Source organism: Rana temporaria, chromosome 3 (assembly GCF_905171775.1).
Source record: "Rana temporaria chromosome 3, aRanTem1.1, whole genome shotgun sequence".
Classification (NCBI taxonomy): Eukaryota; Metazoa; Chordata; class Amphibia; order Anura; family Ranidae; genus Rana; species Rana temporaria.
This window is the reverse complement of record NC_053491.1, coordinates 9103186-9128393: the sequence shown is the minus strand read 5'-3', so window position 1 is coordinate 9128393 and position 25208 is coordinate 9103186. Positions and strand designations below refer to the sequence as shown.

Here is a 25208-nt window from a genome sequence, read left to right as displayed (position 1 = left end):
ATAGGTGGGCACTGGGCATAGATGGGCACTAAGAGGTGGCACTGATGGACACTGAGGGGTGGCACTGATGGCATTGCTGGCCATTATTTCAGTCAGTGCCCATGTTGCCAGTCAGTGCCCATTTGTGGGCACTAATTGGCATCGATTGTGTTAATTTTTTTTATTGTATTTTTTTTTATTGTGCCCATTTTTGCTCTATTGAGCACCGGGGGGCACTCCCTAGTGGTCCAGTGTTGGCATCCGTGGGGGGGCTGTGCTGATAAACAATCAGCTCGAACCCCCCCTGTCAGGAGAGCCGCCGATCGGCTCTCCTCTACTCGCGTCTGTCAGACGTGAGTGAGAAAGAGCCGATCAACGGCTCTTCCTGTTTACATCGTGATCAACCGTGATTGGACATGGCTGATCACGTGGTAAAGAGCCTCTGCTGGAGGCTCTTTACCGAGATCGGAGATGCAGGGTGTCAGACTGACACCCTGAATTACTGATCGCCGCGCTCAGCAGCTCGCCGGCATGTAATCCTGCAGGACGTCAATAGACATCCAGTCAGGATTACAGAACCACTTCCCAGACGTCAATTGACTATTGAAGTGGTTAACAGCCAGCTATAAACAGGTTAAAAAAAAACGAAAATCGCGCCAAAAACGCGGTACTTGCGTTTTGGATGTGGGTTCATTGGGTTCTATTACATGCAAAATGCTGCTTTTTGCAGGAAAAAAAGTCCCCGACCCTTTCCAAAAAACGCAGAGGCACAGAAAAGCATTGATGTGAACATGTTCCATAGGAAACCATGTTAAAAAAATGTCCCCGCATTTCTGCAAAATGCATCAAAAAAACGCATTTAGTGTGAATGGAGCCTAAAGCCTTGTACACACGATCGGATTTTCCGACAACAAATGTGTCTTGTCGGATTATCCGATCATGTGTACACAAGTCCGAAGTACAAACACGCATGCTCGGAAGCAGTGCTAACCATAACACAACATTAGCAGAAGTTGCCCAAAGGGGTGGCGCTAAAAACGTATTATTATTATTATTTATTATTATTTTGTTTCGTTCCATTAGTTTAGATACGCCATTCGTTATTTTTGGTTAATTGGTAACTTCAGATAAATTCGTATTCGTTACGTTCACTAACAGCCAAATTTGAAAGGAAATTCCAATACCTAGAATTTTTTAGTTAGTTATTATTTTGAATTTTTTTATTTTTTAGAATTTTCGCGTTTTCTTAGTTACTTTCTTATTTCTGAATTTACGAATTTACGAAATTTGGAATTTCAGATAAAAAAAAAAAAAACGAAACAAAAATGAAAACAAGCAAATTTTTCGGCAGTGCACATGTCTACTAACCGCTTTACAATGAGAGGAGCTGGCCCTTTAAGTGAAGCATGACACCTGAGGCTGGTAGGAGGGACCCCCGACCTTGTGATTTGCAGCAGAGTGATGATGTCATTTGGGAGCCCATCCTACCGTCTCCTGATCATCGGTAGATGACAGTGATTTGTCGGTGACAGCTCGGTCACAGTTCTGAAGGTGCCAATTGAGCCCATTCCCACAACAACGCATAGGCGCGCACACACACTATTAGCTAGATTCAGGTACATGTGTGTATCTTTGCGGCAGCGTAGCGTATCATATTTACGCTACGCCGCCGTAAGTTAGATAGGCAAGTTCTGTATTCACAAAGTACTTGCCTCCTAAGTTACGGCGGCGTAGCGTAAATGTGGCCGGCGTAAGCGCGCCTAATTCAAATTAGGCTGAGGGGGGCGTGTTTTATGTAAATGATTGGTGACCCGACGTGATTGGCGTTTTTTACGAACGGTGCGTGCGCCGTCCGTGTACATATCCCAGTGTGCATTGCGGCAAAGTACGCCGCAAGGACGTATTGGTTTCGACGTGGACGTAAATTACGTCCAGCCCTATTCACGGACGACTTACGCAAACGACGCAAAAATTTCAAATTTCGACGCGGGAAAGACGGCCATACTTAACATTGACTAGGCCAGCTATTTGATGGAATAACTTTACGCCTGAAAACGCCTTACGTAAACGTTGTATCTTTACTGCGACGGGTGCGCGTACGTTCGTGACTAGGCGTATCCATGCATTTACATATTCTACGCCGAACTCAACGGAAGCACCACCTAGCGGCCAGCCTAAATATTGCACCCTAAGATACGACGGCGCAAGCCGTCGTATCTTAGATAGGTTTAAGTGTATCTCAGTTTGAGAATACACTTATACTTAGGACGGCGCAGATTCCGAGTTACGTCGGCGTATACGTACCTGAATCTAGCTATTAGTCCGGAGGGTTCAATATTGAGTTGGCCCCGCCCCTTTGCAGCTATAACAGCCTCACCTCTTCTGGGAAGGCCGTCCACAAAGTTTAGGAGGGCGTCTATGGGAATGTTTGACCATTCTTCCAGAAGAGCATTTGTGAGGTCAGGCACTGATGTTGGATGAGAAGGTCTGGCTCGCAGCCTCCACTCTCATTATTCCCAAAAGTGTTCTATCGGGTTGAATGAATGAGTGACTTGTATAGCGCTACACATGTGAACTGAATCGCCTCTAGGCGCCTTTTTGCAGCCCGTGTCTTCTTGGCTGGTGCGGTCATTTACCCCGTAGGATCACGACACGCTTGGGACACACAGTCATACACACATATATACTGGGCCAATTTGGACAAGATCCAATTTACCTACCAGCATGTCTTTGGAGGGTGGGAGGAAACCGGAGTACCCGGAGGAAACCCACGCAGACACAGGGAGAACATGCAAACTCCAGGCATATGGTGTCATGGTCGGGATTTGAACCAGCAACCCTTTTGCTGCTAGGTGAAAGTGCCAACCACTACACCACTGTGTTGCCCCTGGGTTGAGGTCAGGACTGAGCACATCCAATCGTCCTGCCTTAGGAGCAGAGCCCCAGAACAAGGGTCCCCCTCCAGCAGAACTGGACCCAGGAACTCTCCTGCTCTGTCCCAGGTCTCTGACTATTTATGGGACCACCAACCACCTACTGGGCACACCTCCCCAGGAAATAGCTAGAGTTCCATAAATATTCATGCTGCTTACTCTGTTCTTCCTCATCTATAATTCTTGGGGCAATATTCCTCCCAATGGTATGGAGAACGCCATCCCCCACCGTCATCCATGGAGAACGCCATCCCCCACCGTCATCCATGGAGAACGCCATCCCCCACCGTCATCCATGGAGAACGCCATCCCCCACCGTCATACATGGAGAACACCATCCCCCACCGTCATCCATGGAGAACGCCATCCCCCACCGTCATCCATGGAGAACACCCTCCCCCACCGTCATACATGGAGAACACCATCCCCCATCGTCATACATGGAGAACACCATCCCCCCACCGTCATCCATGGAGAACACCATCCCCCACCGTCATCCATGGACAACACCATTCCCCCACCGTCATCCATGGAGAACACCATCCCCCCACCGTCATCCATGGAGAACACCATCCCCCCACCGTCATCCATGGAGAACACCATCCCCCCACCGTCATCCATGGAGAACACCATCCCCCACCGTCATACATGGAGAACACCATCCCCCACCGTCATACATGGAGAACGCAATCCCCCCACCGTCATACATGGAGAACCCCATCCCCCACCGTCATCCATGGAGAACACCATCCCCCCACAATCATACATGGAGAACCCCATCCCCCACCGTCATACATGGAGAACACCCTCCCCACCGTCATACATGGAGAACACCATCCCCTACCGTCATCCATGGAGAACACCACCCCCCACCGTCATACATGGAGAACACCATCCCCCCACCGTCATACATGGAGAACACCACCCCCCCACCGTCATACATGGACAACACCATCCCCCCACCGTCATCCATGGACAACACCAACCCCCCACCGTCATCCATGGAGAACACCATCCCCCGCCGTCATACATGGAGAACACCATCCCCCCACCGTCATACATGGAGGACACCATCCCCCACCGTCATCCATGGAAAGCACCATCCCCCCACCGTCATACATGGAAAACACCATCCCCCACCGTCATACATGGACAACACCACCCCCCACCGTCATACATGGACAACACCATCTCCCCACCGTCATCCATGGACAACACCATCCCCCCACCTTCATCCATGGAGAACACCATCCCCCGCCGTCATACATGGAGAGCACCATCCCCCCACCGTCATACATGGAGGACACCATCCCCCACCGTCATCCATGGAGAACACCATCCCCCCACCGTCATATATGGACAACACCATCCCCCACCGTCATACATGGAGAACACCATCCCCCATCGTCATATATGGAGAACACCCTCCCCCACCATCATACATGGAGAGCACCATCCCCCCACCATCATACATGGAGGGGGAAACATTATGCTTTGGGGGTGTTTTTCTGCTAAGGGGACAGGACAACTTCACCGCATCAAAGTGACGATGGGCGGGGCCATGCACCATCAAATCTTGGGCGAGAACCTCCTTCCCTCAGCCAGGGCATTGAAGACGGGTCATGGATGGGTCTTCCAGCATGACAATGAACCAAAACACACGGCCAAGGCATCAAAGGAGCGGCTCAATAAGAAGCACATTAAGGTCCTGGAGTGGCCTAGCCAGTCTCCAGACCTTAATCCCATAGAAAATATGTGGAGGGAGCTGAAGGTTCGAGTTACCAAACGTCAGCCTGGAAACCTTAATGACTTGGAGAGGATCTGCAAAGAGGAGAAAATCCCTCCTGAGATGTGTGAGAACCTGGAGGCCAACTCCAAGAAACGTCTGACCTCTGTGATCACCAACAAGGGTTTCCCCACCAAGTACTAAGGGGATCAAATATTTATTTCACTCAATAAAATGCAAATCAATTTATAACTTTTGTGAAACGCGTTTTTCTGGATATTTTTGTTGTTATTCCGTCTCTCACTGTTATAATAAATATAATAAACCGACCAATAAAATTACAGACTGATCGTTTCTTTGTCAGTGGGGCAAAATGTACAAAATCAGCAGAGGGGTTCAATACTTTTTTCCCCTCCTCGCTGTAAAGCGCTGAGTAAATTGACAGCGCTGTAATTACCTGTAATAAATAAACAAATAATAAATAAACAAATCCAAAAACAAGTGCGCCGATTAGGACGTCACCAAGAAATATTTGATGTTGTGACCAAGATTTTAGGATGGACTTCTAGGCCCGGATTCAGAGAGCAATTGCGCCTGCGTAACCATAGTTACGCAGCGCAATTGCTTACTTGCGCCGGCGTAACGAATGCTCCTGATTCAGGAACCTCGTTACGCCGACTGCAGCCTAAGATTTGCGTGGCATAAGGCTCTTATGCCCGCATATCTTAGGCTGCATTCTTGCGGTGGCCGCTAGGTGGCGTTCCCGTTGTGCTCAGCGTATAGTAAGCAAATTGCATACTAACGCCGATTCACAACGTTACGCGAGCCCTGCGTACGCAGTTTACGTCGTTTGCGTACGGCGGTTTTTGCGTAAGGCTGCCCATGCTATTAGCAGGGGCAGCCAATGTTACGTATACCCGTCGTTCCCGCGTCGCGAAATTTGAACTTTACGTAGTTTGCGTAAGTGGATCGTGAATGGCACTGGACGCCATTCACGTTCACTTTGAAGCAAATGACGTCCTTGCGACGTCATTTGACGCAATGCACGTCGGGAAAGTTTCCCGACGGAGCATGCGCTCTACGATCGGCGCGGGAACGCGCCTAATTTAAATGATTCCCGCCCCCTACAGGATCATTTAAATTGCGCGCGCTTACGCCGGGCATTTTGCCGGAGCGCCCACGCAATTTACGGAAGCTACTTCTCCGTGAATCGCGGGTAGCGCAGAAAATTTGCGGGGGCGCAGGGCAAAAACGTTGCCCTGCGCCTCCGTAAAAACTGCGCAAAGGTACCTGAATCTACCCCCTAATGTCTTAAAGTTTCCACTGGCTCTTTAATTGGTTAAAACCTTCCTGGGTGAGAAATGGTCACTAGAAGGAAGAAGTTCTATTGGATGGACACAGAGCCCCACCTGCTGGCTAGTCATAGAATTACATCTTAGCCACTCTTCTACCCGGGGCAAGTTCTAATTCGTTTTTCCTGGTGCCTCCATGGCAGCATACCTGTGACAAGCTCCGCCTCGACTCCTCCCTCAGGACTAGTGGATAGCATAAATTAACCACTTGTCCACCGCGCCTATTCTGGCACTTCTCTCCTTCATGTAAAAATCAAAATTTGTTTGCTAGAAAATTAATCAGAACCCCCAAACATTATATATATATTTTTTAGCAGACACCCTAGGGAATAAAATGGCGGTCATTGCAATTTTTTTTCTCTCACGGTATTTGCGCAATCATTTTTCAAACGCCTTTTTTTGGGAAAAAAAAACGGTTTCATGGATTAAAAAATAGCAAAACAGTAAAGTTAGCCCAATTTTTTTGTATAATGTAAAAGACGATGTTACGCCGAGTAAATAGATACCTGACATGTCAAGCTTTAAAATTGCGCACACTCGTGGAATGGCGCCAAACTTCGGTACTTAAAAATCTCCATAGGCGACGCTTTAATTTTTTTTACAGGTTACTATTTTCGAGTTACAGAGGGGGTCTAGTGCTAGAATTGTTGTACGCGCTCTAACGCACGCGGCGATACCTCACATGTGGGGTTTGAACGGCGTTTACATATGTGGGCGGGACTTGCATGCGTGTTCGCTTCTAAGCGCAAGCTACCGGGGACAGGGGCGTTTTAAAATATATATATATTTTTTTACTTAATTTTGTTATTTTTACACTTTTTTTTTGATCACTTTTATTCCTATTACAAGGAATGTAAACATCCCTTGTAATAGGAATCAGTGTGACAGGCAGGCCCGTCGCTACAGGACAGGCAAAACAAACAATTGCTTGGGGCCCCCAACTTCCCCTTCCCAGGCTGTAGCGTGGCCGAGCTCCTCTTACTTCCTCCTGGAGTGCCGTCAGTTCGCGCGCGGTACAGGAGATTTTGTTTCCTGTTCCCGGCCGGACTGACAGGAAGTGCTCACTTCCTTTCAGTCCGGCCGGGAACACAGGAAACTGAATCTCCAGTACCGCGCGGTGCCCGGCCCGGGCACTATCTGATAGGGTGCTGGGGACCCATAATGATAGAACAGAGAGGAGCTCGGCCACGCTACAGCGGCAGCCTACAGGAAAGATGTGGAGGTGAGATTAGAAAAACATAGGGACAAGGTAGTAGTGTAGGCTTTGCGTGCGGGGGGGGGGGGGGGGGGGGGGGTTTGGGGGTCCCCATTTTGCTTGGGGCCCCCAAATTCCTTCAAACGGCCCTGGTTACGGGTCCTCTTTATGGAGAGATGTGGGGTGGTCAATAAGACCCCACATCTCTCCTCCAGGCTTACAAGCATGAAATCGGTGAAAACAAATTCACCGATCACATGCCGAGAGCCGCGATTGAGGCTTTGTTTACTTCCGGGTACCAGGCGTGACGTCATAACGTCGCGCCCGGGCCTCCGACAGTCATAGAGACGACTGGTGACCATCTGGTCACCAGTCATCTCTATGCTTTCCCAGCCAGCGCTGGCCGATTCGCTCTCCCGGCCCCCGATGGCACGGGAGAGCCCAGAGAAGCACCGGATGGCAGCGGGAGGGGGGGGGACGTCCCCTCCCGCCGCCTATAAGAACGATCAAGCGGCGGAACTACCGCTTTGATCGTTCTTATTGTGCACAGAATCGGCGGCTGAAGACGGTGATATCTGAATGATGCCTGTAGCTGCCCCCATCATTCAGATATCACCGCACAAAGTCAAGGACGTCCTTGGTTGTAAAGTGGTTAAAGGCGTAGTCCCTCCCCCAAAATTCTCCTTTTTTTCCTCACACCTTCTTGTGCTGGTGAAGAGTAGCAGTACTGTATGTCCATACCTCTGCAGGAGCATTAGAGCGTACGCGCTTGGATGGCTGGGAGACGAGCTCGCCGCTCGTGTATAGTTTTGTCCCATTGCATCGTTTCAAATGTGAGTTTTTATTTTATTTTTTGATTAACCACTTCCAGACCTGCGCACGACGATGTACGTCCTTTTTTTAAAGATTGATATCTCGGTAACGGCAGCAGCTGCTGCCACAACCGAGGTATTAATCTTTAGTGTGCGCGGTCTGGTAAACGATAACGGCGGTCTCCGCGGCGGATTTGCCGCGAGATCGCCGTTATCGGTGGCGGGAGAGGGCCCCCTCCCGCCGCTCTCCCGCGCCCTCCGCCGCTTACCGTAGCCGTCGGTAGCGGCGGAGGAGATCGCGACTGTTCAGCAGCTGAGCGGGGACGAGACTGAAGGAAAAATCTCCTTCACCCGTCCTCATAGCTCTGCTGGGCGGAAGTGACGTCAAAACGTTAGTCCCGCCCAGCCTCTTAAAGAGACAATTTTTTTTTTCGTCATTTGAAAAAATGACATTTCCAAATTTTTTTTTTTTTTTTTTGCATTTAAGCCCAAATATGAGATCTGAGGTCTTTTTGACCCCCAGATCTCAAATTTAAGAGGACCTGTCATGCTTTTTTCTATTACAAGGGATGTTTACATTCCTTGTAATAGGAATAAAAGTGATCAATTTTTTTTTTCAGTGTAAAAAGTAATAAAATACATAAAAATAAATAAGAAAACAAAAAAATGTTTTTTTAAAGCGCCCCGTCCCGACGAGCTCGCGCGCAGAAGCGAACGCATACGCGAGTAGCGCCCGCATATGAAAACGGTGTTCAAATCACACAAGTGAGGTATCGCCGCGATCGGTAGAGCGAGAGCAATAATTCTAGCCCTAGAGCTACTCTGTAGCTCAAAAAATGCAACCTCTAGAATTTTTTAAACATCGCCTATCGAGATTTTTAAGGGTAAAAGTTTGACGCCATGCCACGAGCGGGTGCAATTTTTAAGCGTGACATGTTGGGTATCATTTTACTCGGCGTAACATTATCTTTCACAATATATAAAAAAAAAATTGGGCCAAATTTATTGTTGTCTTATTTTTGAATTAAAAAAAGTGATTTTTTTTCCAAAAAAAGTGCGCTTGTAAGACCGCTGCGCAAATACGGTGTGACAAAGTATTGCAATGACCACTATTTTATTCTCTAGGGTGTTAGAAAAAATATATATATAATGTTTGGGGGTTTTAAGTAATTTTCTGGCAGAAAAAACGGTTTTAGTCTTGTAAACACCAAATCTGAAAAACACCTAAGGTCTGGAAGTGGTTAAATACGTCCTTTTATCGCGGAGCTGTGCTATGCGCCTTCCTCTCTCTCCTCATACTCTTATCCTTTGAGCGATACACTTTACCATACTTGCCAATCAGGAAGACCAGGAGGAGGAGGAGGAGGTGGAAAGGAGCCATCCAAAGATTATTCACAGGACTTACGAGCTCGGCGTTCGTTGGAGATAGGCCCACTATTCATGGTCTATGTCAGGGGTCTCAAACTCAAATTACCTGAGGGCCACAAGACAAGTTTTCATATGCCATGGGGGGCCGCATGCAAACTTTCAAACTTCAAAAACAACAGTAATTATTACCACCAGCACTGGTGTCAGCGAGCGCATTATTACCACCAGCACTGGTGTAAGTCAGGGTTTGACAAATTTGCTCGGAATCTAGGAGCCAGCTAAAAAAGTTAGGAGCCAGAAAACGCACCCCGTCCCGACGAGCTTGCGCGCAGAAACGAACACATACGCGAGCAGCGCCCGCATATGTAAACGGTGTTCAAACCACACATGTGAGGTATCGCCGCGATTGGTAGAGCGAGAGCAATAATTCTAGCACTAGACCTCCTCTGTAACTTAAAACATGCAACCTGTAGATTTTTTTAAACGTCGCCTATGAAGATTTTAAAGGGTAAAAAAGTTTGTCGGCATTCCACAAGCGGAGCGCAATTTTGAAGCGTGACATGTTGGGTATGAATTTACTCGGCGTAACATTATCTTTCATAATATTTTAAAAAATGGGGATAACTTTACTGTTGTCTTATTTTTTAATTAAAAAAAGTGTAATTTTTTCCAAAAAAAAGTACGCTTGTAAGACCGCTGCGCAAATACGGCGTAACAGAAAGTATTGCAACGATCGCCATTTTATTCTCTAAGGTGTTAGGATAAAAAATATATATAATGTTTGGGGGTTCTAATTAGAGGGAAGAAGATGGCAGTGAAAATAGTGTAAAATGACATTAGAATTGCTGTTTAACTTGTAATGCTTAACTTGTAATACCAACGTCCACCACCAGATGGCGCCAGCTCACAAAAAAAAAAAAATTTTTTTTTTTGCTCCCCCCACTTCTGCCCTGCCTGGGGGCCATTTATAACTGGTCCGCAGGCCGGTACTTTGAGACCACTGGTCTATGTGATCTATTTATTATATGCAAGTGCCCCCCCCCCCACAGTACTATGCCATTATCCCTTCACTGTTTCCTTTACATGTTCATCTGATGTGGAGTTCCTCAGTCACATACAAGTTTGCTGGATCTGTATGCATACATACCTAGGTTTTTTTGGCTATCCGTGCTATAGCCGTGAGGTGAGCAGCAGAGGCGCCTCTAGGCTTTGTGAGGCAAAACTTGTCATGGGGCCCCCCACTCACACCCACGATGGGAAAAATAATTCAAGGACAAGGACCTCTTCCCCACAACCCTGGCTGGTGGATGTGGGCGTCTGCGGGCAGAGGGGGCTTATCGGAATCTGACTAAGGGGCGGGGGCCAACTGGTGATGTCACCTGCTGAACCCGCCTCCTTGTGACGTAATTTCCTGGGGGCGAGCTGGGTCATTGACGTCACAAGGGGGTGGTGTCACCGATATTCACTGGTTGTTAGGGACGCTGGCGGCCCCCGCTCCTGAGTCAGGGCTCTTAAGGCTGCCTGAGCAGAGCAACGTTAAGGTCCCCTGTCCCTCAAAACTGGGGTAATGCACTAAGTTAGGCGACCACGAGGCCCCTGTGAGCGCGAGGCCTTAGGCGACCGCCTAATTAAAGAGCCGCCTCTGGCAAACAGTACCACCCAGACACACCCGCCCCCCTCCGCGCGCGCCTTTTGTGTTTACTATGCTTGAGTTGTGAATGAGCAGGAAGCTTCAAAGCGCTTCCTATTCATTAATCTGTACAGCTGAGGCTGTAGAAAAAGTCACTTCCGGCTGGGGGGGGGCCTGTCGGGTAGGGTGTATGGGGCCCCCCGTGATTTCTAACAGCAGCCCAGCTTGTCCCGTTCCTGCTGAACTGGCCGTGATTGGAACCGTGTATGGCCGGCCCAAGTGTGATGTCAGATGGGAGCATGTATGACCTCCGAGGGGCCCCTCCGGGTGCAGATGGGTGGACAGTGTGATAGGCAGACATTAGACAGCAGATAATGGTGATGGAACCACAAATGTGACATAAACCTGCCATGCATGCTGTAAACAGAATACGCTGCAAATGACAGCGTGCCGCATTATAGCAGGACAGCCCACAATGAGGAATTCTGGGTGTTTGCCGCCCCCCAAAAAAAACATTACCACCGGCCGCCATTTAGGCCCCTTTCACATTGGAGTTATCCGTTTAGTCATGTTTTTTCAAAGAAAAAACGGATTCACTTACATCAGTTTTCAGTTCATGTCAGTTTACTTCAGTTCTCACTTCAGTCTACATACGTTTCTTGCCTAAAAATGGTCACAAATGGAACGGTTGTAAACAAATGGCATCCGTTTACATCTGTTCCGCCCCCACTTCAACGGATCGGGACGCACCCTTGTCTGTTTAAAAAAAAAAATGGACCAGAACGGACACAGCTGTAAACGGATGATCATCCCTTGGTTCATAGAAATACATTGCTGTCCGTTTTTCACCCAACAGATGGATGAAAAAGGGACAGACAGTGTGACCGTGTGAAAGGGGCCTAAGGCCAGCGGACCGTTCGGACCACCCATTGTTCTCTATGGGGACGCAGATGTCAGCAGCCATGTGTCCACTTGTCACCCGCCAGCATCCAATCCGATTTGCTAAAAACAGACATATGGGGATACGTTCGTCATCCATCGGGTGGAACCCGGATGACAACGGACATGCAGTCCGTTTCCATCCGACCGCCCCAAAGTGAATAGCGGGCTGTGTCAGTGTCTGCTCTGGATGGCGGACCTGTCATCTGTCTGCTCAGCGGAGATAAAGGGATTTTTGTACTCACCGTAAAATCCATTTCTCTGAGTTCATAGACGGACACAGCATCCTTTGACCTTAGGGTTATGCTTCTTCCTACCAGGAGATTTAGGCAGAATTCTACAGCACTTAAGGTGTTAAAACTTTCCTTCATGCCGCTCCTCCCAGGGGGCGTGGCTCCCCCAGGCATAACCCACACCCTGCTCCAGCAGCTTCAGTTCGTAACAAGCAGTACAAACCAAGGAGGGGTGGGTGCTGTGTCCGTCTATGAACTCGGAGAAATGGATTTTACGGTGAGTACAAAAATCCCTTTTTCTCTTTCGTTCATAGACGGACACAGCATCCTTTGACCTTAGGGACGTCCCCAAGCAGTGTCAAAAAAACGAGGGGTGGGAAAAATAACACAGCAAACAACAGGTTACACCCCAAACAAAACCGGAGTTACTCAACGGAGGAACTCCAACCTTAAACTGCCGCCTGTAACACCCTGCGGCCGAATGAGGCATCAGAAGATGCACTCACATCCACCTTATAAAACTTTGAAAAAGTGTGGACCGACGACCAGGTCGCAGCCTTACACACCTGTAACACAGAGGCTTGGTGTCGGAAAGCCCAGGAGGCTACAATCGCCCTGGTCGAATGCGCCGTGACCCGAAAGGGAGGCGCCCGCCCCTTCAGGGCGTAGGCCTGAAGCACAACCTGTCGGATCCACCTGGAAATGGTGGCCGACGAGACTGCCAGGCCCTTACTGGGACCGGACACAGACACGAACAGCGAGTCCGACTTCCGGAACGGAGCTGTCGCCGACAAGTAAACTCGAAGGGCCCGAACCACATCCAGAGAATGTAAAACGGCTTCCTTCGGGTTCTTCGGCTGAGGACATAATGATGGAACAACAATGTCCTCGTTAATGTGAAAGGCCGAAACGACCTTCGGAAGAAAAGAAGGTCGCGGGCGCAGCACCGCCTTATCCTGATGGATGACCAAGTAGGGGGCCTTGCAAGACAAAGCCGCCAGTTCAGACACTCGTCTGATAGAGGTAATAGCTACCAGAAAGACCACCTTCTGCGACAAAGTCAGCAAGGGGATCTCCTGAATGTCCTCAAAGGGGGCACGCTGAAGCGCCGAGAGGACCAAGTCCAAGTCCCAAGAAGGTAGCGGAGGGCGCACCGGGGGGGCCACATGCCGGACCCCCTGCACAAACGTGCGAACCAAAGAGTGCGCTGCCACGGGACGCTGAAAATAAACAGCCAGAGCAGAAATCTGACTCTTGATCGTGCTCAAGGCAAGAGCCTGGTCCACTCCCCGCTGTAGGAACAGCAGGATTCGGGACACCACGTAAGTACGGGGGTGCCACTTCATCTCCTCACACATAGAGATGTATGCTTTCCATGTACGATGATAAATTTTTTGAGAAGTGGACTTCCGTGCACGCATCATGGTAGAGATTACCGGGCCCGACAGGCCCCGGTCCTTCAGTACCTGGTTCTCAACAGCCACGCCGTTAAAGCCAGTGACCGTAAAGCAGGATGGAAGATCGGGCCCTGAGACAGGAGATCTTCCCTCAGAGGCAGGCGCCAGGGGGCGTCTGCTACCAGACGTACCAGGTCCGCGTACCAAGAGCGACGCGGCCAATCTGGGGCAATCAGGATCGTTGGAATCCCTTCGGCTTCCACCCTGCGCAGCAGGCGGGGTAGGAGCCTTAGAGGAGGGAAGGCGTAAATCAGGTGATATTGACCCCAGGGAGCCACTAACGCGTCTGCCCACGGGTCCCTTGACCTGGCCACAAACCGTGGCACCTTCCGATTGAGACGGGACGCCAGAAGGTCCACGTCTGGAGTGCCCCATTTTTGGCACAGGATCTGAAAAACCTCCGGGTGGAGAGACCACTCCCCTTGATCCAGAGTCGTGCGACTTAGGAAGTCGGCTTGCCAATTCAGAACTCCCGGAATGTATACCGCTGACAGGGCCGGAACGGACCTTTCGGCCCACCGAAGTATGTGAGCGACCTCCGTCGCCGCGGCCGAGCTCCTTGTGCCGCCCTGATGATTGACGTACGCCACGGCCGTGGCGTTGTCGGACTGGATCCTGACAGGACGGCCCTGCAGCTCCAGGGACCACCTGACAAGGCACAGCTTGATCGCTCGGAGCTCCAGGATATTGATCGGCAGGCGGGACTCCTCCTGAGTCCAGCGCCCCTGGGCTGACTGGGTGCCCCAGACGCCCCCCCAGCCGAAGAGGCTGGCATCCGTCGTGACCACTGTCCAGCGGCACGGAAGAAAAGACTTCCCGGACCGAAGCACCGGAGACGTCAGCCACCATGCCAGGGAAGACTTGGCCAGATGGCTCAACCGAATCTGGCGATCCAGAGAAGATGGGACCCTGTCCCATCGTGACAGAATCTCCTTCTGTAGTACCCTGGTGTGGAATTGGGCATACGGAACCGCCTCAAAGGAGGCCACCATCAGACCCAGAACCCGCATGCAGAAACGAAGAGATGACCACTTCTGGGTCGACAACTGTCTCACTGCAGATTGCAGGGTCCGTAGTTTTTCCGATGGGAGGAACACTTTTGCCTCCCCCGAATCCAAAACCAGCCCCAGGTGTTCCAGCCTCTGGGACGGAACCAACACTGATTTTTTGAGATTCAGAAGCCAGCCGAACTCCTGCAGAGTCCGACACGTGATGGACACGTCCTCCTCTAACTCTGAGCTTGAAGAAGCTCTCAGGAGAAGGTCGTCCAGGTATCCCACGATAGCGATCCCTCGCTGCCTTAGCAAGGCCAGGATCGGGGCGAGCACCTTGGTGAACACCCGTGGTGCCGACGCCAGCCCGAACGGGAGGGCCACGAATTGATAGTGGTCCTCCCCGATGGCAAAACGCAGATACCTTTGGTGACTTGTGCAAACGGGGACATGCAGGTATGCGTCCATGATGTCCAAGGACGCCATGAAGTCCCCCTGGTGGAGGGCCGCTATGATAGAACGGACCGACTCCATCCTGAATCGCTGCACCTTGACAAAGGAGTTGAGGGCCTTTAGGTCCAGGACAGGGCGAACCCCTCCCTTCTTGGGAACCACGAACAGATTGGAGAAGAACCCCCGAAACCGTTCCAGCGAGGGAACCGGCACAACCACCCCTCTGTCCAGAAGATCCTGGACAGCCCCGGACAGGGCTAGCCGACGATCCGGAGGAAGCTGGAAAAAATATGTTTGGGGGACAAGAGAGGAACTCTATCTTGTACCCCGAGGCGACCACCTCGCAAACCCAACGGTCGGTCAGAAGAGAGTTCCACCGATCCGCGAAGTCGTGAAGCCGTCCCCCCACCCGAGACCCGGGCGGGGGCAGACCTTCATGCGGAAGCAGGCTTGTCCGCAGGCTTGTTTGGTTTGTTAAACCAGGGGCGCTTACGCCCGGCAGCAGGGGCTTTTGCCCCTTGCGGACCTTTTCCAGCCGCGCTGGGCGCACGAAAAAACCGCTTAGGGGTAGTAAAAGTAGGACCTTGCTTGCAGCGAGGTTCCTTACCCTTCCCCGACTGAGGGAGCAAGGTGCTCTTACCTCCAGTGGCATCCTTAATGATGTCATCCAGGGATGCCCCAAAGAGCCGTCCGCCCTTAAAGGGCAAATCCACCAAGGCCTTTTTCGAGGACTGGTCAGCCGACCAGCACTTCAGCCATATAAGGCGGCGCAGAACCACTGCGTAGACAGAAGCCCTGGAAAGCAAAGGAATCGAATCCATAGCCGCCTCACAGAGAAACTTCTGACCCTGAATCAACTGCTCAGCCAGGTCCCTAGAGGACTCGGAAGCACCCTGGACCTCCAGATCCTGCAGCAGGAGCTTCGCCCTTTCAGTTAGCGTCTGAGCAACCAGGGTGCCGGCCAGAGCCGGCCTTACCGCCGAACCCACCACCGAGAACAGGGAGCGGGCCACGGCCTCCACTCTCCTATCAGCGGGGTCCTTGAAAGCAGGAGCCCCCTCCACAGGCAACGTAGTAGCCTTACTCAGTCTGGACACAGGAGGGTCCACCGACGGAGGAGTGACCCACTTTTTTAAAAAGTCCTCCTCCAGGGGGTAACGGGTAGCAAAGCTTTGTGGAACAGTAAAAGCCTTTTGCGGTGTATCCCATTCCTTATACAACAAATTGTCCAAATAAGGAACACAAGGGAATACCTTAGCGGTACGCGGTGGTTTGCGGAATCCAAAAGGGACTGACACCGCTGGTGTCTCCGCCACATCCTCTAAATGAAGAGTCTCACGTACCGCAGTTATAAGAGCTCCAACAAATTCCTTGTCAGCAGACTCCGCAGCAGAGTCATCCTCGCTGTCCATGTGGGTTAAGCCCGCATCCTCTGACATGACAGAACCAGAAGCAGCAACAGCGTTATCAGATTCTGCGTCAGAGATATCCCCAGAAACAGCCTCCGGGGGGGGCGCTTTTTACCCCCCAACCGAGCACTGGCAGCTTCAGACCTGGTGAGAAAAGATTCCAGGACAGCCGACACCGATTCAACAGATGTGGCAGGGGAAGGGGCGCTAAGGGTTAATTCCGGCATTGTGAGGAATGAGGGGCCTGATTCAGGCTCCATATTGCAGCTGCCGTGTCACCCCCACTGCCAATGGCAGGAAAAAAGTCCCCCACAGGTCACCTCCCGGCCGCTAGAGCACAGTCTGGGGCCCCCTGAGACTCACCACCCCCCTGGTACAGCGCGGTCTGTGAAGGACAAGTGTGTGCTGAGGAGAAGCTGCAGCGCTGCGTCTGTCCCCTCAGATGATTCGCGGTCTTTTTTCCCCGCCGAAACGGCCACTAGAGGCCGAACTAGTGCTGAAAACGGCGCCGGCCACAAGAAAATGGCCGCCGAACAATACAAGCGCGGCTCCGGCAAAATGGCCGCCGTTGCGCAGTTTTAAAAAGACAGTGTACCCAAAAATGACAGTACACCAAAACAGCACACAGCACACACAAAAATGCCCAGAATGTCCACCACAGTCCCCTGCAGTGACACAGAACAGCCCCAGCCATACCACAAGTGAAAAAAATGAGCCCCAGAGAAAAAAAAAACCCTGCACAGCCGTCACCCAAAGGGGGAAGGAGGGAGAGGAATAAGGGAGAGAGGAAAGCAGGGGAAAACCCTCAGTCGACCTCCCAAGGGAAAACATTCCAGTCAGACCACTTACCTGAGTAAGGGGCCACTACTTACCTGTCCTGCGACTACCCGGCTGGAGGTATCCCAGACAGAACCAACGTCCGCGAACGGTCATATGTGTGCCCTAGAACCGAAGTTCCCCGGCCGCCCCTGGAGCAATGGGGCCTGTCGTGGACGTCCCAAAGCTGAGCTGAGGGCCGGCACGCGCTCGAAGGCCGAACCTGGGGGGACTACAAGGGTCGAGGACCCAGCCTGTCACCCAGTCGGCTGTTGATAGAAGAATCGCAGGATTCAAAAATAAAAATAAAATAAAAAAGCGAGGAAAAAACTCGCAAAATGCAAAAAAAATTGCAAGAAAAAACTCCAGAGTCTAGGACTCCAGAGAGAGCCTGACTCTCCTGACGGTTAGGCAGAAACAAACTGAAGCTGCTGGAGCAGGGTGTGGGTTATGCCTGGGGGAGCCACGCCCCCTGGGAGGAGCGGCATGAAGGAAAGTTTTAACACCTTAAGTGCTGTAAGAATTCTGCCTAAAATCTCCTGGTAGGAAGAAGCATAACCCTAAGGTCAAAGGATGCTGTGTCCGTCTATGAACGAAAGAGAAATCCCCCCCCCCCCCCCCTGAGCAGACGGATCCTGTGTCATTGGATTTGAGTGAAAGCAGCGGGAGCCAAAGGCTGCGCTGCTATAAATCTTTCCAATGAGAACCTGAGACAGCGGCTGGAGCTGGTGTGCTCATCCACGTCGCTGGAAAAACTGCAAGGGTTTACAACCCCTGTAAGCTGACCATAGGTGGATCAAAATTCAGCTGGTTCAGCAGGGACGGTCTGAATTTCCACCTTAAAGCGGTGGTTCCCCCTTAAAAACAACTTTTTTTTATTCCACTGGCCCCCCACATTACAATCGAATTAAGGCTCTTATTTTTTTTTTGCTGCTGTACATACCTTGATACAGCATCTTCACCCGTGCATCCGGGTTGCGAGTCCCGCGGGAGTGGGCGTTCCTCACATGCTGTTGATTGACGTTTTGCCCAAAAACGAGCTCTCCCCCCGTCGCGTAAGCCTCGTCACGATTGGCGAAAGGAGCCGAACGGCGATGCGCATGCGCAGTATAGCGCCGACTCGCCGTTCGGCTCCTTTCGCCAACCGTGACGCGGCTTACGCGACAGGGGGGAGCTTGTTTTTCGTAAAAATGTCAATCAAACACATGTGAGGAACGCCCACTCCCGCGGGACTCGCAACCCGGATGCACGGGTGAAGATGCTGTATCAAGGTATGTACAGCAGCAAAAAAAAAAATAAGAGCCTTAATTCGATTGTAATGTGGGGGGCCAGTGGAATAAAAAAAAGTTGTTTTTAAGGGGGAACCACCGCTTTAACGATTAAGGTGAAAAACCTTCTCCACCCCCCTCCCCTTTTAATTACCTGAACGCGGTTTTTCCAGCGACATGGACGAGCACACCGGCTCCAGCCGCTGTCTCGGGTTCTCATTGGATTTGTAGCAGCGCAAGCCTTTGGCTCCCGCTGCTGTCACTCAAATCCAATGACACGGGGGGCGGGGCCGAGTCCTACTTTCTGTTTCAACAGACGCAACAGCAGGACACGGGAGCGCGCCCACATGAGAGCGTCTCTCCAACGGGGCACTCGAGAAGAGGAGGAGTCAGGAGTGCCGCTGAGGGACCCCATAAGTGAAGGATCGGGGGCCACTCTGTGCAAAACCAACTGCACAGAGAAGGTCGGCATGACTTTTTCTTTTGTGTGTTTTTTTTTTTTTTAAAACAAAGATTTAGATATCCTCTAAGAGTGTTTTTTTCTCAAGATAAGACAAGAGGTGGAAGAGATTTCCCCCAATATAGCAATGCAATCCTGTCTCACATCACTTTCACTTCCATGACCTGAGACAAAAAAAAAATGTTTTATTGATTATTAAAGCGGAGGTTCACCCTAATTACAGGGCTCGACAAATCCCGGTCGCCAGGTCGCCATGGCGACTAGAAATAGGGTCCTGGCGACTTGGCTTTTTTTTTGTGAGCTGGCGCCATCTGGTGGTGGCCGTTGGTATTACAAGTTAAGCATTACAAGTTAAACAGCAATTCTAATGTAATTTTTCACTATTTTGACTGCCATCTTCTTCCCTCTAATTAGAACCCCCAAACATTATATATATTTTTTATCCTAACACCCTAGAGAATAAAATGGCGATCATTGCAATACTTTCTGTCACGCCGTATTTGCGCAGCGGTCTTACAAGCACACTTTTTTTGGGAAAAAAGTACACTTTTTTTAATAAAAAAATAAGACAACAGTAAAGTTATCCCCATTTTTTTTAATATTATGAAAGATAATGTTACGCCGAGTAAATTGATGCCCAACATGTCACGCTTCAAAATTACGTCCGCTCGTGGAATGGCGACAAACTTTTACCCTTTAAAATCTCCATAAGCGACGTTTAAAAAAATCTACAGGTTGCATGTTTTGAGTTACAGAGGAGGTCTAGGGCTAGAATTATTGCTCTCGCTCTACCAATCGCGGCGATACCTCACATGTGTGGTTTGAACACCGTTTACATATGTGGTCGCTGCTCACGTATGTGTTCGCTTCTGCGCGCAAGCTCGTCGGGACGGGGTGCGTTTTCTGGCTCCTAACTTTTTTAGCTGGCTCCTAGATTCCAAGCAAATTTGTCAACCCTGCCCTAATATATTTACATCTGACCAACTTCCTTATAGTTGTAAGAAGCACAGTCCGCAATTTTTTTTTTATGCCGCACGTACCTTGTAATCAATCTTTTCAATCTTCTTCTCCCCGCGGGAGTAGGCGTTTCTATGCCTAGGGGGATTGTCATCTGGGAGGTCAGCCAGATGATTGACGGCTGTTTCCCCCCGGCTGATAAGGCCCCGCCCCCCGTATTTCGTAGGCGCGCACGAGTCACTGCGTTTCCGGAAAAAGCCGAACATGGAGAGCGCAGGCGCCGTATAGAGCCGACTCACATCTCTGCATGTTCGGCTTCTTTCGGAAACCCCGTAACTCGTGCGCGCCTACGCAATACGGGGGGCGGGGCCTTATCCGCCGGGGAGAACAGCCGTCAATCATCTGGCCGACCTCCCAGATGACAATCCCCCTAGGCATAGAAACATTGAAAACATGGATTACAAGGTACGTAAAGGATAAAAAAAAATCGGGACTGTACTTGTTACGAATATAAGGAAGCTGGTCAATTAGGGTGAACCTCCGCTTTAAAGTGGAACTAAACTCATCGATTTAACAGTTAAAAAAAAAAACAAAAAAAAACACAGGCATTCCGGCAATGCCAACTGTCACATTTGCTTTCAACCAAACTGTTAAACCTTCAAATGACAGTTCCAGATCAAACAGAGGCCAAGATGGCAGCAGCCTTGGCTTAAAAGGATAGGAGGGTTTAGTTCCACTTTAATATGAGACCATTTAAAGAATGTAAATGAGCTGATTGAGATGATGTCATTGGATGGAGGTAGCTAAAAGCTTTCTGATTGACCACAGATACATTTGGCAACACTGTATTTAGTAATTTAAAAGAAAGTGCAAAATTGTATATTCTCTTATCACTGTGATGATTGCGTCTCTTATAATTGTGATGATTTCATCTCTTATCACTGCGATGATTGCATCTCTTATCACTGCGATGATTGCGTCTCTTATCACTGCGATGATTGCGTCTCTTATCACTGCGATGATTGCGTCTCTTATCACTGCGATGATTGCGTCTCTTATAATTGTGATGATTGCGCCTCTTATCACTGTGATGATTTCATCTCTTATCACTGTGATGATTGCGTCTCTTATCACTGCAATGATTGCGTCTCTTATCACTGTGATGATTGCGTCTCTTATCGCTGCGATAATTGCGTCTCTTATCGCTGCGATGATTGCGTCTCTTATCACTGCGATGATTGCGTCTCTTATCACTGCGATGATTGCGTCTCTTATCACTGCGATGATTGCGTCTCTTATAATTGTGATGATTGCGCCTCTTATCACTGTGATGATTGCGTCTCTTATCGCTCTGCGATCACATAGCGATAGAACGGCTCCAGTTTGTATTACTGAGACAGCATATCAGTGAGACAACATCGTGTCTGAGAGTCTCTCATCAGGACATCAGTGATGTCATAGAAATTGTTCTCAATGGCCAGATTGTATTGCAAGTTAATGTCCTTGCAACAAGAAATGACACGTCTCAGGTTCTGCAGTCCCGTCCCTCCTGGCGGGTTCAGTTTACATCTGAAAAAAAGAAAAAAAGAAAAAGAAAAAACACATTAGATACACATAGCTACCAGGAGCAGGCTGACAACTCATGGGGCCCCTGGGCAATAGGAGATTATGGCCCCCCCCCCCGGCAATGGGAGATTAGGGGGCCCCCGGGCAACGGGAGATTATGGGGCCATCCTCCTTCTGTTAAGGCGCACTCGACCAGAGCTATGAGTGCTTCATGGGCAGTGCATCACCAGGCTTCGATGGCGCAGATCTGTAAAGCTGCAACTTGGTCTTCAGTCCATACATTTACAAAATTCTATCAAATAGACGTAAGAGGACATGAGGATTCTGCCTTCAGGCGTAGTGTACTGCAGGCAGCGGTCTAGGGCTTCTTGTCCGTTTACGGGCCGGCTCAGATCTGTGTCTCCCCCCCTTCATTGAGCATTGCTCTGGGACGTCCCACTATGTAATGAATAGAGGCTCTGTGTCCCGTGGTGTACGATAAAGAAAATAGGATTTTAATAACAGCTTACCTGTGAAATCCTTTTCTTGGAGTACACCCCCCCCCCCTTCTTATGGGAACCTTACTGCCTTGCTACAAAACTAAGGTACTTCCCTGATGGGAGGGGTTATATGGAGGGGAACTGTCTTTTATTGGTTGTGCCAGTGTCCAATCACTGCTGGTGACCATACAACCCATTAGGTAATGATTAATGGCTCTGTGTCCCGTGGTGTACTCCAAGAAAAAGGATTTTACAGGTAAGCAAATCCTATTATATCTTTTTTTAGCAGAGACTCTAGAGAATAAAATGGCAATCATTGCAATATTTTATGTCACACCGTATTTGCGCATCGGTCTTTCAAATGTATTTTTTTGGTAAAAAAAAAAAAGTAAATTTAGCCCAATTTTTGTTGTATAATGTGAAAGATGATGTTACGCCGAGTAAACAGATACCAAACATGTCATGCTTTAAAATTGCGCACACTCATGGAATGGCAAAAAAGTATGGTAATTAAAGTGGTTGCAAAGTCTTCCTGCATCAAGTGCCTCATCATTGGTATCAGTGGGAGGAATAGTGTCCCATCATTGGTGTCAGTGGGAGGAATAGTGTCCCATCATTGGTGTCAGTGGGAGGAATAGTGCCCCATCGTTGGTGTCAGTGGGAGCAATAGTGTCCCATCATTGGTATCAGTGAGAGGAATAGTGTCCCATCATTGGTATCGGTGGGAGGAATAGTGTCCCTTCATTGATGTCAGTGGGAGGAATAGTGTCCCATCATTGGTGTCAGTGGGAGGAATAGTGTCCCATCATTGGTATCAGTAATAGTGTCCCATCATTGGTATCAGAGGGAGGAATAGTTGTCCCATCATTGGTATCAGTGAGAAGAATAGTGTCCCATCATTGGTATCAGTGGGAGGAATAGTGTCCCATCATTGGTATCAGTGGGAGGAATAGTGTCCCATCATTGGTGTCAGTGGGAGGAATAGTGTCCCATCATTGGTATCGGTGGGAGGAATAGTGTCCCATCATTGGTATCAGGGGGAGGAATAGTGTCCCATCATTGGTATCAGTGAGAAGAATAGTGTCCCATCATTGGTATCAGTGGGAGGAATAGTGTCCCATCATTGGTATCAGTGGGAGGAATAGTGTCCCATCATTGGTGTCAGTGGGAGGAATAGTGTCCCATCATTGGTATCGGTGGGAGGAATAGTGTCCCATCATTGGTATCAGGGGGAGGAATCAATGGCCTGATACACTATTCCTCCCACCGATACCAATGATGGGAAACTGTTCCTCCAACTGACACCAATGATGGGACACTATTCCTCCCACTGATACCAATGCATGGGACACTATTCCTTCCACTGACACCAATGAATGGGACACTATTCCTTCCACTGACACCAATGATGGGTCACTATTCCTCCCACTGATACCAAGAATTATGCCACCTTTTTGGTGTCAGTGGGAGGAATGGTGCCCCATTGTTGGTGTCAGTGGGAGGAATAGTGTCCCAAGGGTTGGATAAAAGACAAGCCACGGCTTGGTAGACCAAAGCATTTCCCCCCCTAATCAGGCATCTACACGTTGCCCCTCCCCCGCTCATACACAGCTCTGAGTCTTACTTGTTGGAGATTTGCTCGAAGACTCCTTTGCTGAGTAATTGTCGCTGCTTCAGTTCCTCTAAATACTGGAAGTCGCCTCCAACGATCACCTTCTGATAGAGAACCTCGGCCCAGTCTGGTTGTACTTCATAGGCTTCAGAAACGATTACGGCCTAAAAGAGGAGAGAGGAACGTCCGGACCAATCAGGAAGGAATGAATCTCTACAATGGGCGACTCTCACCGGCCAATGAAATCTATGATCAGAGCTGAGGTTTAGATAGAGAAGATTTGTTTTTCCTACAGCTTAATAATTGAACTTACCGGTAATGAACGCTGTAGAAACCTTCTATGCAGGGTGCTCAGTCCTCTTCCTGGCATTGAACCTCTAAAGCTGCGGGGGGGGGGGGGGGGGGCGGGTTAATAGGTTCAGATCTCCAGACTGAACTCAATAGAGGAAGCTCCCGATGGAGACACCCCCCCCCCCCTTTGCCAAATCCTTTCTTAACATTGACTGTGCATGGTGTACACTGCATGTAACACGATCTGTGAGGGGGCACGTATGGAGGCGCATTGGATGAATGACAGGATCCTCTCCCACATTTAACCACTTAAGACCCGGACCTTTAGGCAGCTAAAGGACCCGCCCAGGTTTTGCGATTCGGCACTGCGTCGCTTTAACTGACAATTGCGCGGTCGTGCAACGTGGCTCCCAAACAAAATTGGCGTCCTTTTTTCCCCCACAAATAGAGCTTTCTTTTGGTGGTATTTTATCACCTCTGCGGTTTTTATTTTTTGCGCTATAAACAAAAATATAGCGACAATTTTGAAAAAAAATGCAATATTTTTTACTTTTTGCTATAATAAATATCCCCCAAAAATATATAAAAAAACATTTTTTTCCCTCAGTTTAGGCCGATACGTATTCTTCTACATATTTTTGGTATAAAAAAAAAATCGCAATAATCGTTTATCGGTTGGTTTGCGCAAAATTTATAGCGTCTACAAAATAGGGGATAGTTTTATTGCATTTTTATTAATTTCTTTTTTTTTTACTACTAATGGCGGCGATCAGCGATTTTTTTCGTGACTGCGACATTATGGCGGACACTTCGGACAATTTTGACACATTTTTAGGATCATTGTCATTTTCACAGCAAAAAATGCATTGTTTACTGTGAAAATGACAGTTGCAGTTTGGGAGTTAACCACAAGGGGGCGCTGAAGGGGTTAAGTGTGACCTCATGTGTGTTTACAACTGTAGGGGGGTGTGGCTGTAGGTGTAACGTCATCGATTGTGAATCCCTATAAAAGGGAACACACGATAGATGACGCCGCCACAGTGAAGCACGGGGAAGCTGTGTTTACACACAGCTGTCCCCGTTCTGCAGCTCCGGGGACCAATCGCGGGACTCCAGCGGCGATCGGATCCGCGGGTCCCACGGTTGGGCACTTAAAGAGGACGTACCTGTACGTGCTTGTGCCCAGCCGTGCCATTCTGCCGACGTAAATGTGCAGGAGGCGGTCCTTAAGTGGTTAAAGATTGTGTCACATGCAGTGTACTTAATGCTCAGGCTTTTCTC

At 49.4% G+C, this 25208-nt stretch overlaps 2 protein-coding genes across 13 annotated transcripts in view; both read right to left on the bottom strand.

The window, feature by feature from the left end:
* KIF23 (kinesin family member 23) overlaps positions 1-25208 on the bottom strand; it is a 912882-nt gene that overhangs the window by 75167 nt on the left and 812507 nt on the right. The window lies entirely within an intron of this gene.
* Positions 20689-25208, bottom strand: part of SPG11 (SPG11 vesicle trafficking associated, spatacsin) — a 147984-nt gene continuing 143464 nt past the window's right edge. Inside the window, exons 40-41 of the mRNA XM_040342210.1 lie at positions 23649-23800; positions 20689-21548 (exon numbers count right to left, since the gene is read on the bottom strand). Coding sequence (XP_040198144.1) covers positions 21368-21548; positions 23649-23800 — 333 coding nt within the window. The 3' untranslated portion in view covers positions 20689-21367. The remainder of the gene's footprint in view (positions 21549-23648; positions 23801-25208) is intronic.